General features: G+C 37.7%; 1 protein-coding gene across 1 annotated transcript; it reads right to left on the reverse strand.

Moving 5' to 3' along the window:
• Positions 1-5,790: 5,790 nt before the first annotated feature.
• On the reverse strand, positions 5,791-6,729 carry LOC114611135 (olfactory receptor 150-like). Its single transcript, XM_028755783.1, has one exon. The coding sequence runs from the start codon at positions 6,724-6,726 to the stop codon at positions 5,791-5,793; it is 936 nt and encodes a 311-aa protein (XP_028611616.1). The 5' UTR covers positions 6,727-6,729.
• Between the last annotated feature and the right edge of the window lie 9,148 nt (positions 6,730-15,877).

The following is a 15,877-nucleotide window of genomic DNA, read 5'->3' on the forward strand; positions in this document are numbered from 1 at the left end:
TGATATGTTTGTTTTTGTAGGTGGCTTTATGTGTTTATGGCTCTCTCCTTTTGGCTTTGTTGTGACATGCATAATATTTTGTCTTTACTTTGGTGTATATACCTTCCTTGTGTTGGAGTTTTCATTCTAGGATCCTGTGTAGGGCTGGATTGGTAGATAGATACTGTTTGAGTTTGATTTTTTTCCTGGAAAATTTTGTTTTCTCCATCTATGTTGATTGAGAATTTTGCTGGCTATAATAGCCTGGATTGGCAATTTTGGTCTTCTAGAGTCTCCATGACTTCTGACCAGGATCTTCTAGCTTTCATAGTCTCTGTTGAAAAGTCTGGTGTAATTCTAATAGGTCTACCTTTGTGTTTGCTTGGCTCTTTTCTCTTGCAGCTTTCAAGAACTACTATAATAAGTTAATTGGGAAAGGCAAGTAAAAGACATTTTGTGTGCTCTCTATTTGAGAAAAAGAGTGTAAACTTGCTAGTAAATAGAGGAGCAAAACAGGGGAGAAAAAGAAAGGAAGCTTTATTTTTTGTGATCCACTAAAATTCCTTTGTTGATGCCATCCGCTCAGTGAGGAAGAACATCATAGTGGTTGTGGTCTTCAGTACATATAAATTCTAAACATGTTTTCCTTCCTATGCCCATCTAGCCTGTAGAATTCTGAAGAGCAAATTATATTGTATTCCTTATTTTTCTATCCTATATGCTCAATACTTTAAATTCATTTTAATATTGGTCGATCTTAACAGTCTAACAATATCTTCATGAATCATTATCAGAAAATAAAAAACACTATTTCTAATAAATGTCATACCAATTTCTTATTTTGTATTATCCAAATTATAGATACAATGTTATTCTGAAGACAAAATTGCACATACAAAACTAAAAATAATACATTAATAACTCACATATGAAATTTAGACAATTTTTGAATTCATGTAACTATGAGATGCTATTCTCTATTTTCACCTATAATTTGTAACTATATCATGTAACAAATGATCTACTAAAAACTGGTTACTTCAGCTGTCTCATTCATATTTTATAGTAGTTAATAGTAAGTAGCATATGACACAAAAATTCTGATGTATATTATATTCTTCTAAATATTCTCTGATTTTCCCCTGTTGAATATAGAAAAGATAATTTTATAGACAACATCCTAGTCCTCTGGCTATTACAACCTTTGTTTCCCTCCCTCCTAAATGTTCTATGAGCAATGAGTGTTGTGGCTATTTCAGATGTGGCAGGGCACCTCACATTAAAGAATGTTTGAGAAAAATGGCATGACAATTCTGTTAAATATGAAACAGATTTATCATACACCCTAGAGCATTCAATGCTAGATACATATTCATAAGAATGAAAGGTACACACACACACACAAACACACACCTTGTAAGAATGATCAAAGCATAAATACTTGAAATAGTTATAAACAAGCAAACAAACACAAAACCAAAGAAACAAGCTACTAACTGTCCATGCAATGGCAAATATAAAGCTCTACTTCATATATCCCTGAAATGGAAGTTATGCTACAATGACTGAGGAAGGCCAGACTCATGCTTTTGCCTGAAAGCAAATTGTGCATGCAAAAGAAAAAAATTTACACAGAGGTGTAGAAGTGACTGTAAGGTTCATTGATATGTCATCTATATATCCATAGAAACAAAAAACAACAAATACCCAGCAATTGCTAAGGAAATTAAAATCCTAGAGTATTGCTGGTAATGGAACCAGGACTTCTCTTGAGATTGTCATGAATATTTTCCAGATAATTAGGGATGACATATGAATATTATAGGTGGACTAAAAATCAATGAATTCTACGTTTGAGAAAAGAGAATGTTTAATATATCAGTTGCAATTGTATACATATACGTTTTTAAGTTAAAACTCCAAATAAGTACACAAAAGATATATCACAATTGATTCCTCTGATACCCTTCAATAGCTTTTCTCTGCTGTGTGGTTCAGTATTATGTACAAAATATATGATTTTTCTAAGTAATTTCTCTTAATATTATGTTTTGTCTGCAAGAAACAAGCAAAAAGTATGCTTGTTGAGTGAATCTTTACATTTTGTTACATTGACTTTCTCTGCATTATACATGACAGGAAGAAAATAATCGTTACAAATAATTTTTTTAATTTATAGATAAAATAGACACTTCAAAGTACCTTTTCAGTCAGCATGATTCCTTTATTGAAGTCAATTCTTTTTAAATTACAAGCACAATGAATACTTTTAGCAATCAGAATATACATATACAATTTTTATACCACTCAATATTTACTTATCTAACAGAATAAAAGAATAGGAGAGATAGTGTAAGCTAATTTTAATAAATAATTTACTGCATGGAATTGTTGAATGTCATAGGTGTAAATGTAGCTCACAGTTACAGGAACTCAGAGATGATCTTAATATTTATTTTATTCTTTCAATTAATTAATTAGTTTATTCAGTTTAAATCCCAGTTGCTGGTTCCTCAACCAGTCTGCTCCTCAAAGAATCCTTCTCTCTAATTCCTGCCCTTTCTCCTCTGAAAGCATGGAAGCCCCCATGGATATCTTTCTTGATACCTCATATCTCTGAAGTACTAGGTACATCCTCTCCCACTGAGGCAAGACAAGCCAACCCAGAGGAACAGATTCCATGGAGAGGCAATAGCTTTAGGGACCACCCCTGCTCAAATTGCTTGGGTAACAGCATGAAGATAGAGCTGCACATCTGCTACGTATGAGAGGTGGGATTAGGTTTAGCCCGTATGTGCTCCACGGTTGGTGGTTCAGCCTCTGAGAGCACTGAAGGGCCCAGGTAGTTGACTATGTTGGCCTTCTTATGGAGTTCCTATCCCCATACAGAGTCCTCAGTCATCCCCAGAACTCTTCAGTAAGAGTCCTCCAAGCTCTTTCCAACGTTTGCTTCTGGGTCTCTGCATATGTTTCAGTAACATACTGGGTGGAGATTCTCAGAGGACAGTCATGCATGCAATAAAAATTAATGAAATACAATTCATGAATTCAAAGGAAAGAAGAAAGAAGTATATGGTGGAATTTAGAGGTAAGAAAAAGAAAGGAGAAATTAGTATGTCATTCTCAGAAATAGTAGGAATGGTAATGATTCAGAGAAATTCTCTTAGGATATTAATATGAACTGACATTAAAACAGATTTAAAGCCAAGTGTTGATGGCACACACCTTTAATTCTAGATCTTGGAATGCAGAGGCAGATGGATCTCTCTGAGTTCAAGGCCAGTGTCATCAACATGGTGAGTTCAGCTTTCCATCAGCGATCCATGGAATGAACGTTGGCGAACCGGAGTCATGGGTAAACTTTACTCCAACGGCTATGCTAGATGCCCGGTAGCTGACCTACACATCTCCCATGAACTTGTCCCTGCCCCCAAATCCACCTTTACCCATGCTAATATTATCCAACAGGAAAACCAGTCTCAGGAGGAACTACAAGCTACCCTCTCCTAGCTACAGTACATTCAATACACAGTGGACCTCCTTCCCTTAACGACCTACCCCAATTCCTCCCAATGCTTTTTCTGTGCCTCTCTCTCCCAGCCATTATTAACAGCTGTTCCCATTAACTTTTCCCTTTACGACCTCCATGGACCCCTGCCTTCGAGGAAAGCACAGGACATCCCTCTCTTTGACCTACCCCCACCTCTTTGCCTCGTAGGACCCTCCTCAAAACCCCATCTCGCATTTGGCCATGACATCACCATTACCAAATCAGTACGTGTTAACCCTCCTGCCGTCCTCTGGTGCAAAGGCACTGCAGGTGCCTGTATTGACCCTCATTTTCAGGCCTCCTGTGCCCCCGTGATTGTTGTCCCCCAGGTTTATCTCTACGAACCTGAGGAACTTGTCTTACAGATGGGAGGAAGCTGAAAGAAAAGAGAGATCTTCATCACTCTGCTCATTGGACTAGGCCTTGCTGTTTCACTTGGTGCTACTGGAACTGCTGGAGCATCCCTTGTCCAAACACAACATCTGGCCAGCGACTTCAAGGACAAGCTTGACCAGGCAATGACCTCTACTACAGATAGCCTTGAATCTCTTCAATGCCAGATAACTTCTTTAGCAGGAGTTGCTCTCCAAAACCAGAGGGCCCTGGACTTGTTGACTGCTGAACATGGGGGGACTTGTGTTTTGCTAGGGGAGGAATGTTGCTTCTATGTCAATGAATCTGGTCTGGTAGAACAAGATGTACAAATGCTCAAAGAGCTCAAAGAGCTTCATAGGCATGCTATGTTCCCAACACCCCTACCCCTTGGTACTCTAACCCCTTGGTGGCTTGGATTCTTCCCCTCCTTGGCCCCATAATAGCAACTGGAGCTTTACTTCTCCTGGCACCCTGCCTTATTCAGTTTCTAAAGCAACAGATAAGTAGCATGGCAAAGGTAACTACCAATCAGGTCTTGGTTCGGTATCAAACTGTTCCCAACATAGGAGATATTTATTCTGATGACACCTCTCCTTTATAAAAGAAAAAGAGGGAGTTGTGGGGTGCTGTGCTGGGAGAAGCAGCTGGGAACCTGGTTGAGCCAGTCTTGAACCCTGGACCATTATCTGGACAGCAGGTGTCCGGCTTTTGCCCCCAGGCCCTGGTTCTTTTCATTCAGCTTCAGCCCTCCACAGCCCCTCCCAAAGAGAGGTCTATGACCATCAGTCATGAGGAACAGTGCCACAGGCTCTCCTACATGTAGATGAGGTATCTCCAAGCTCTTGGACCAAACCAATGGGCATTATCTGCTGCCAGACCCTAACCCACCCTGAACCTATATATAAGGGCTCTATTCTGAAGAAGTAAAGGTGTGTTTGAGAATCATCCTGGTGTCCCAGAGTTTTTGTTGCAAGAGCTGTAACACTAGAGCTCTAACACTTGGGGAGAGATATGCTCTCCTGGACCCTTCCTGGGGCACCAAGCTGCTTCCTTGCCATCTAGTCAGCTTCCTGTTGGCCCAGCCCAGGCTGGCTCAGCACTGAGAGACAGGTGCAGCACCTGGGAGTGACTGAGTGGTGACAGTGGAGACTCAGGCAAGGGCAGCAGTGGAGGCAGGCAATCTCTCCTCCCTGCTCGCTCTCTGTACCCTTTGGCCCAGATCTCTCACACCAGGCCTGGCCGGAGACCAACCGACAGTGGAGACGCAGGCAGAGACAGCAGCAGAGATGGTAACAGACCCTCCCTGCTCTCACTCTGTTCTTAGCCGGGGAGATCATCCTGGAACACCCTCCGGAACCAGGGAGCCACAAGTATGGGTTAATTACGTTAATTGTGCGTATATGGGCAATCATATTTCTATGAATATAGTAAAAACTAAGATTGTACACTTATATTTCAAATGATTACAGTGTTAATTTAAAAGTAATAGTTTCAAAATTGTGACTACCATTACACTTCATTTAAGAATTGAAGAAACCCAAATATTAAGCAATTCAAATGTTACTGAAAATGTATTACTGTCTGATTTAACAAAAATAAATTTCATCTAAAAAGAACAGTGTTCCAGACTTATAAAACAAAATAACTATATGAATTCATTTGCTATTTAAAAACATATTTAAAAGGAATATATGTATTTCTAGACAGTAAGGTTGTGGGGTATCCCAGTGAAGCAGTAGATACCATCCTCAGAGTCCAATACATTTGATTCAAAATAACAAAGCATTTATAAAGCCTCATGACTCATGAAGATTCACTGTATGTCTTCACTGTATAGTTCAAAAGCCTCTTTGATTGTATAGTTTTGCTTAACCAAGTTCTTTATTTCACATGAATTGTCTTCTTCCTACAATCTTATATAAGGCAACTTTGACATCCTTATTCCTCAGGCTGTAGATCAAGGGGTTCAGCAGGGGCACAACAATGGTATAGAACACAGAAGACACTTTCCCTTGGTCCATGGAGCTGACTGATGATGGCTGTAAGTACATGAATGTTAAAGATCCAAAAAAGACAGCAACAGCCAAGATGTGGGAACTGCAAGTACTGAAGGCTTTGGACCTGCCCTCAGTGGAAGGAATCCGCAGGATGCTGGCAATGATGAAGATGTAGGAACTGAGGATGGTCAGAGTTGGGACAATAATATTAAATGAACTGAAGGACAATGCTAGTATTTCATTGCTAAATGTACTGGAGCAGGATTGTTCCAGTAGTGGTAAAAGATCACAGAAGTAGTGGTTTATAACATCAGCTTTGCAGAAAAGCAGTCTAAGCAGGCAGGCAGTTTCACCTGTGGCACAAATCAAGCCTACACTATATACCCCCACTACCATCCAGGAACACACTGTGTAGGACATGGTAACATTATACAGCAAGGGATTACAGATGGCAACATAGCGATCATATGCCATGACAGCTAGCATGTGACACTCTGAAACTGCAAAAACATCAAACAAGTAAAACTGAGCCATGCATTCTGCATAAGAAATGACACTCCTCACCATTACAAATTTCTCCAGCATTTTGGGCATGATGACACTGGATTGGCAGAGGTCAACGAAAGACAGATTACTGAGGAAGAAGTACATGGGGGTGTGCAAGTGAGAACTGAGCAGGATTAGCATAATCATGCCTAGGTTTCCTAGGACTGTGACCACATAGATTCCCAGGAAGAGGAAGAACAGGAGCAGCTGCAGCCCTGGCTTCTCTGTTAATCCAGTCAGGACAAATTCAGTCACAATGGAGTAATTTCCTTCTGCCATTTTCTTCTGAGCATCTATGCTGAAGGAGATTTAAGTTTTTAAACAGGCGCTTACTATGCTTTTACATTAAAAAGTTTCAAATAGAACTGGAGTCTTTTCTGTCAGATATCTCCAATTCCTTATCAATATTATTAGTCAGAGCCCTGGGACCCTAACATATGAAGCATGTAATTGAATATCAGACCGAACAATCACCATTGATACTCTCGTCTCTATAAGTACTGACATGTACTAAGTGTGAATCACACAGTAATAATTCTGAAAACTTGATGTGAATTTTCCAATGGGTTTCCATGCACAATTTGCAGGTATGCACAACGTGATTATATTAGGACTCCAAAAGCAAAATAATTTTTGATATGTTGAGATAATTACACCACAAATAAAAATCAGTGACTAATATACTTCCTTAGGGGGAAAAACAACATAAGCAACAACATGTTTACCCAGTTGCATGCTATAAGTGCTAGTTTCATTAATGGAGAGACAAGATGTAGTGACAAGCAACCTGATAGAACTGAAAAAGAAAAAAGAAAAAAATTCTCTTTGTAAATTACTTAGTCTTGCATATATTAAATTCCAACAAATCTACAAATAATGACTAGTACCTACAATTAGAGTTATTTAAGGTAGTAAGATATAAAACAATCTAGAAGTAAGTTTTATTTCTACAGGTTACCAACAAAGAGCAAAACAAGTCAATTAGAATAACATTAAAGTAATGATCTGTATAGAAAAAATAAAGAAAATAATGAAAGGCTATGCACTTAAAATTGTAAGACATTTAAGCTGTTTCTTACTCACTCTTTACTTGTCTTTCACCTGTTTAATCTTCATGTGAGGTTTCATTGAAATTGACTACAGTAGAAGCTTTTTAAATATATGCATTATGAAAGAAATTAAATTGGAATAACAAAATAACAGAGAAGACAAAGTCCCAAATAGATACCTCCTGTCACCAAATGGAACCTCCAGTGTTAAGAATGGGTTACATCTAATGAAGTTGTCAAACAATAGTATCCCATGTAAACCTTCAATGAACCCAGGCTGTTACCAAGATTATTGGATACTCTCCACAAATTGATGTCATGGCTTTATAGCTGAAGACAAAACCTATATAACTCATTGAACATTAAGAACTCAAGCTGGTGTCTAACTAGAACCTTCACCCCTACAGACTACTGTAGATGATAAAGGAAGGTACTCTGCACACTATCAAATGAGAAGTAGAAACATCAACCCAGCTGCAAACCCTGTGAGCTACAATGCTGATTGGCTTGCAAGATACTCAGGTAAAATTGTAGCACAAAAGTCGCGGGAGTAACTAACCACTACCTTCTTGCTCCATTCCATGAGATGAAAGCCATGCCTAACACTGCCTGAATGAACAACAACCAGAGAGTAGTTGGGCCAGGGACCTAGAGGAAAATAAATACTATTCCTAATGATATTCTGCTATACTCATAGGTCAGTGTTTTGCTCAACCATCATCACAGAAGCTTCCTTCTGCAGTAAATGAAAACAAAAGCAGAAACCCGTAGCTAGACAATGTGTAGAGATGAGAGACCTTGGAACCCTTGACCCTAAATGAGATATCTCCATAAAATCCTTCCTTCTCCTCAGAACTCAGGAAACTGCAGAAGAGGAGTCAGGAAGAATGTGAGAGGTAGTGTAAATGGAGGACATCAAGGAAACATGGTCTTTAAAACACATTTGGACTGATGAATATACAAATTCAAAGATCCTGTGTCAGCATACACAGGGACTACTTAGGTGTAAGCCATAAGAGGTCTCAGCCTTATGTGGGGAGGTGGACACAATCCCCATCCCTAACTACTACTAATTGATAAACACTTGCAGAGGAAATATTAGTTTTCTGCAGTGAAGTCTCATAAAGTATACAAACTACATGTAAGGCCAGGCCAGATGCTAGCAGTAGAAGGCCAACAAAAATAAACTCAATGATAATTTCTGAGTTTTTAAGTTGTTTTGTTTTATTGTGTTTTTATTTATTTTGTTTTATAATGCTTTGTCTGGACATTTTCTTCCCCTGTACGCATATTGTACTTATAGATTATGGTTTCCTACTTTGTTTTCGTAAGTTTTCTATACACATGTGAATGTGTATGTCTATGTATTTGTATGTGTCCTTTGCATGATTTTCCTCTGTTCTTTTTTTATCTTACCTCGTTTGTTTTATTTTATTTTATCTTACTGGTTTGAGATGTGTTTCTGTACTCTAATAGAGAGAGAAAGATACAGTGTAGATTTGGGAGGATGGGGAAGATCTGAGAGGAATTGGTAGAGGGATAGCTGCAATCAGAATATAGCATATGGAAAATCTATTTTCAATTAAAAAAAGCATAAGATGTTGTTGACAGGAGTAAAAGCGGTTTTTTCCAGAAATGGGAAGGAATTCTATGATAAGCAATCAAAATGCATTCACGTCATGTATATGGCCATCCTTCTCAAATTTTCCAGTCCACTAGGTTGCCTACATGAACTCTTCTCTCATAATTGCATATACTGACAAGATGGTTCTGAAATGTTCATAAGAATATGCCAAAACTGGAGCAGTCAACAGAAGTTTAAAAGAGTTAGAGGTCTTATATTTCCCCATAAGAAAGATTATACAAAGTTACAATTATCGGGTTTATAAGCCACTTCCATAATTATAGCAACATACAGTAGGAAACTTGAACTGACAATGATTCCTTGTGTTTTCCCAATGATTGTGCTTTAAAAGTAAATCATAAAATTCAATGAAAAAAACTGACTTTTAAACAAATAGTACTAGAATAATTAAAATAGCTGCATGGGAAATAATTTCTGTAGATCAGTTTCTTAACCCAACCACAAAACTTCACTCAAACATATGACAGACCTCCATGAAAATGCTAACATAATGTAGTATTATTAAAAACCTGTATCCCTTTGATCTTTCATAATAGTATTTTAGACAAGATGTCAAACTACCAGCTTTGACAGAACAAATTAATGAATTACAAATTATTGAAAATATTAAAAATACAGTGTATATCTAGGTCAGGTAATTTAGCAACATTATCCAGAAAGTAAAACAGATTATGTATAAAGTAATATAAAATGTTTTTATGCACTATTCCTGATTAGGGATTCATAACCACATTACAAAGCACTCCTGAGAATTAAAAATTAAAAGAATGAGTATGCCAATTAAAAGGACTCAGATAATTTGAGAACATAGTGTGATATGTTGTGGCAGAATGGAAGTGAAGGCTTTCAGGTAACGTCAGGAAATCGTCATGGTTGTGAGGCCCTAATTGGTACGAGGATCTTACAATGTGAGGATGTTAAAAAGCATCAGGACAAATGAAATTCAGCTACTCACTCTTTCTCTGCTTGGAATACGCTGTCCAGATCAGATGGAAGCTAGACTAAGTGCTTTCTAAAGCCAAGAGATTAGGATGAAGCCAGTGCTGGTGATTCAAAGTAGATTTCTGGCTGTCTTTGTTTTCAGCACTGGATTCTTGATCTTAGTTTCTACGTGGCTCACATAGACATTTTGAGCCAAATATAGTGATTCATCTAATAGCTTCCTCGTGCTTCAAACCAAAGAACCCACCAAAATGACACACTGTACATAGAATTTTTGATATATAAGCAGTGTCATAACTATTTATAGAAGGCACCTCCCTGAAGAAATACTTTCACCAGGGACGAGCTGGTGGAAAGTGGAAGCAATTAAAGGTTGCTTTTTACGCTTTGTGTGACACTCATTAACTCTCTTGTGTATAATATTCTCTGTGATGTAAACTGTAGCAATCCCTATGTTAAAGACTAACAATTAAGGCTGTCAAGTATGATTCTTAAATATCTGTCTGATAATAACTTCCCATCTAAGAATAACTTCCAAAGATTAAAGCTACTATTTCTATTCTTGCCATCTTCTTGGAGAATTCATATTATTTTTATTGAGTTTCTGCATTTTGATTATTTCCTAGTTTTCTTTTTTGTGTAGGATGTTCATTTGTTTGTTTGTTTGTTTGTTTGTTTGTTTTGTGAGTTTGGTAAACAGAGATTTTCTGTCTAGCCCTGTCTATCCTAGAACTTCCTTTGTAGACTAAGCAGGCCTTGACATCAGAAATCTTCCTGCCTTTGCCTCCCGTGTTCAGGGATTCAGTACGCTTTAGCACAACTAAATTGAATGGGCTGTTGGTTAACATAGTGACTTACAGAACTTGGAAAAGAAGAAGAAATCTTAGAACTAAAGCCAATGTGGACAATGGAGACACTGAAATCTAGTCGTTAATGTTAATGGCTAAGATTTTTCCTCAAGTTGTGTTAGTTAGATCCAGATTCTTGAAATTAAAGACTATATACAAAAAAATAAGCAGTATTAAATTTGAATTTCATGTCACTAAATGAAAACTGAGAGATCCATGTAAACTGACATGTCTCTATCTGTATATGAATATTAAATTATAGGTGTATTAATGTATAAGGAATAGTATATGCTTATATATCATAGGCAAGTAATTAGAAATATATTGATTAACATGTACTCTTAATTCTACTCTGCAGAACAAATGAATAAGAAACAACATTTAAGTACCAGCATATACACCCAGCTCCCACAGGGGTTGTCACTTCATATTGTTATTAGGTATAAATAAGCAGAAGTTCTTTGAGAAGGGAATAATAGTGTTTGGTTTTCATTTCCACTTCTTGATTTCTAAAATTTTTATTTTTTTATATTTTCATATATTGTAAAAAGAATTTGGTGGCTTTCAAATCCTTAGTAGATAGTGAGGAGCACAGCTATTGTGATGCTGGTCCACAACTGTGATTGTCAGGCTCTTAATGGACACTTTTTAGGAAATTTAAGGACTTTATTATAGAACACTTTAGGAAATTTCGTGCAGGTAAGAATGATTATTGAAAAATAAAGAGGTCATAGACTTGAAAAAGAGTAATGACAGGTGTATGGAAGTTTTGGAGGGATGAAAAGGAAGGGAAAGTAGTACAATAGTGTTTGTACTTTTTGACCTTTGTTGACATCTGCCAAATGTACTTAGATAGTATGAGTTACAAAATTATTTTACTTTGAAAATTTTACCTCAAGGTTATATAAAAGCACTTTTCTTTTCTTTTTTTTTTTTGGTTAATTGTGAATGTATTTCTTCACGGTTTATTTTAATACATTAATGTATTTTTTCTTAGTAATTTTAAATACTTAGCCCACTTGTAATTACACTGATTTCTAACTCCATTTCAAAAGAAACCCAATATAATGCATACTTTTAATCCAATTAAGGTTATTGTTTTCATAATAAACAAGATACGGATGGTCATTCAAAGCCTTTAGGTCTCTTTTCAGTATCAAATGAGTTCCTGAGCAAAAGTGAGTGTCTCAGCAGGTGAGTTTCTCAGATGCCCAGCTACTACTGCTGATGGACGAAAGAGCAACAAACCATTGTAACATATCCAGTTTGGTCCCTAGTTACAGTAGAGGGATGTTTATTCTTGTTTATTTTAAAAAACTATCATACTTCAGATATTTTCTCTTGTTTACTTAGTATGTGATGTTTTTGTTCTCCTTTTAAATTCTTTTTTTAAAATAATTTATTTTTTTCTCAAATCGTAATTCCTTCACACAGGGGTTATAAACACAGAAAGGCAGGATGTGGGGAAGGGAATGACACTGGAGTGTGGGTGTTCAGGGGGAATACAGATATCTTCAGAACCGGGTATCGGCTGGGTGAATGTTCAGGGAACAAGTCACTATGATTCTGCCTATGACTCACTTGTCCTTATCTAAGTTGGTATTGTCTGCCAAGGCTACCTATTTACAAGGTCTATGACTACTCAGGCTTGTAAATTTCCACAAAAGCTGCCTGTTTACGTTAGCTTATAGCCATCTGTTTCAGTGTTTTTCCACTGAGACCCAAGACTTGGTGTTAGTATACATGTATGACAGGCCTATTGCTGATTTTAGGCCTATGGCTGATTTTAGGCCTTCAGTGTATAAGCCGGGCTGCCCCTGACATCTCATCCCTTCTCTAAGTATAGAAGGGCTGTGGCAGTTCTAATCTTGCGAAGGCAGGGATAGAGTCCTGACCTCCAGTTCTTGAAGGGGACCATGTACTGGCTCCAGTCCCCCTGTCGTTGTCCAGTGAGGCATGAGGGCCATACCCATCCCGATGTCTTTTTCCTAGAGAGGGGATACTTTTGACATCAACCCCTATGCAGTCAGGCTTGTCCCTCAGGGAACCCAGATAGATATTTTTATCTTTTATTTATATTCCCTTGCAGTGCTTAGCCTTGCAGCCTAAGCAAGAATTCAGATCACCTGTCAGAAAGGGTTCTGGGTGGCCCCTCTTTGCTTGGTCTAGGGGCAGAAGTCCCCCCTTTTAGGTTGGGTGGAGATGGGTTTTGGGAACACCCTGTATAAAGTAACAACCTCATCTTGAGTCTCATGGTCCTCCATAGCTAACTTATGGTAATGTATCTGAGTAGGTTTTGCTACCATATTATTTGTCTGTTGTATCACAGAGTTAGTCTGCCTATTTGAGGCCCAGGTACCAGAAGAAATAAGCAAAAAGAACCCAAATAATGGTCCCAAGATGGGAGGAAATAGGGTTGACAACCTTGGAGAGGCTGAAAACCAGTTCTTGTGCCAGCATTCATCCATCTCTTTCTCTCTCTGATTTTTCTAGGGGCCTTCACTGACCTATTTCATACTCTCTTTAACCCTTCTTGTCTTGTCTATGTAAAGGCAACCTTCTTTAAGGGCTGTACACAGTCAAGAGCTGTACACAGCCTTTTCTATTGTAATAGAGTAAATCAAGTCCAATAAGGATCTTTGCGATTTTAGGAGGTCTCTTCAGACAGTGAAACGAGGGATTTCTTCAGATTAGTGATGTCAATCTCTACCTGTTTAATGTTCTTGTCAGTGGCCCCTTCAAAGTTCTGAGTAGTATAAGATCGGAGGCCAGCATCTGAATTAGAACTTCTAACAGCAGACATCACAGGTGATTTATTTTTACCTGGAAAGGAAAAAGAAGGGAACTCTCAGGGAGATTTGTCTTCCCTGGATGTAAATTGTTATTCATCTTATTTATGGTTGGGCCTGGCTTTCTGGGGGTATCTACTTATTTCATTAATCTTTTTGGTAGCCGGTTAGCTGTGCCTTCTGTGATATCAGACAGGCATATCAATCCTCGGCTCCATAAGGGAACTGGGTCTGGGCCATTCCCTTTAAGGGTAAGAGGGTCCTTCCCCATATCTGTGATAAAGTTGTGTTGGTCTCGATGGTGCCAGAGGCAGTCAGCAGCAGATTTGCCATGAACTTTCAGCTTTAGAGAGATAAAAGTGAACAAGGCATGATGGAGAGTATTTCAGGGGGACTCCTTCTGGGGGGGGTACCATTCCTCCTCTTTTGTTTTTAAAGCCAATTTTTCAGAGTTCTTGTAAAATCAGGGCAGAAGCGCCAACAATCGCTCCTTCCACACACAGAGAGTCATGAAGACCCTATTTAAGGATATATAAATCTATATTAATAATCTTTTGTCAAAGGACTGTTACAGCACCACCGACAACTAATCAGACTATATAATATATCTATTAGTAATAGCTTCTACTTTTTGTCAGATTACCTCTCTTTTGTCAATTAATTGTTGAGGAAAATTAAAATTTACTTCTCTCTTGAGAATATTGAACAGAGACTTATATTCTTTTGTGTAGAGCTAAAAATAGGATCTTAGCCAATTTGCAACTCCTGGAAACTTTTCAAAATAATTTAAAATAAGTAAACTCTCTCCCTCTCTTTTTTTTTAGACCCTTTATCTGTGTTTTTTTTTATTATTGGATATTATACGTATTTACCTTTCAATGTTATCTCCTCTCCCATTCTCCCCAAAACTCCTTATCCCATACCCCCTCCTCCTATTTTTATGAGAGTGTGCTCCAAACATCCTCCCAGTCCCTTCTCCTTGCTCTCGAATTCCCAAACAATAGGGGATCCAAACTTTCGGGGACCATGGCCCTCCACTTTCACTGAAGTCTAACAAGGTCACCCTCAATTCCCTATACAGGTGCATGAGTCCCTCCCTTTGTGCTCTCTGGCTGGCGGTTTAGACTCTGGAAGCTCTGGTTGAAACTTTTGATACTCCTTCTACAAAGGACCAAAGGATCCACACTTTGGTCTTCCTTCTTCTATGTGAGTTTTATGTGGTCTATACGTTGTTTCTTAGAAGTTGTGAGCTTTTGGACTAATATCCACTTATTAAAAGCACTTTTCATTTACACCTAAGTCAGTAAAAATTGAGAGAATGTCTTTCTTTCATACTCATTTTCAATAATAAAGCTTTAAATATTTCATTATATTTTTTGAGAATTGCATAAAATATTTATATCCTTCTTCCTTCTTATCAGCTCTAAACCTATTCCTACCCACACAATTTTGTATCCTCTTTTGTTCCCCTCCTATCAAGTCCAATCTTTTCTGAACCATATGTTCTTGACTGTGTGGCATTCCACTGGAATGAGTTTGGTTTATGAGGGGCTATACTCTTAAAGAAATGTGACTGTCAATCTCCCAGAAGCTACCCACTACCAATAGTTCCTTAGCTATAGGTATAACTTCATGCTCACTTCTTATCTCCATGTTGAGATTTCATCTACATTGGATTTGTACACATGTCATCCCAGCTTGTATATGTTGCCACATGTTACCTTGTTGTAAATCCTTTAAGATAAAAGAACAATAACAGTAACTAGATTAGACTGATATGCCCACTGGTGCAATAGTGACATGAAAATATCTAGAAATCCAACCACTTTCTGTTTGGATTTAAGGCTTGATGCACAAGATGAAACCCATATCTTGCACCATAATTGAATCAATGATCTCTCTCTAAACAAGTCAGAGACCCTATGGAAAAAAATCTACTTTACGTTTTCAATTATCAAATCTTTGATAAACTATTTTCTTCTGTAATAGTGTTTGACAACTCCTATTTGTTAGCTCCTATCTTCTTGATGATTCTACTCCTTCCTTGGTGTCATTTTACTTCCTCATTTTAATGTTTCAGTTCTCTATTTTAGAATCAATCTGATGTTTATGTCAACATTTTCATGGTCTCTTTCTCTGGTTACTATAATCACTGAA

This window comes from Grammomys surdaster, unplaced genomic scaffold, assembly GCF_004785775.1.
Source record: "Grammomys surdaster isolate TR1022 unplaced genomic scaffold, NIH_TR_1.0 126086, whole genome shotgun sequence".
NCBI lineage: Eukaryota > Metazoa > Chordata > Mammalia > Rodentia > Muridae > Grammomys > Grammomys surdaster.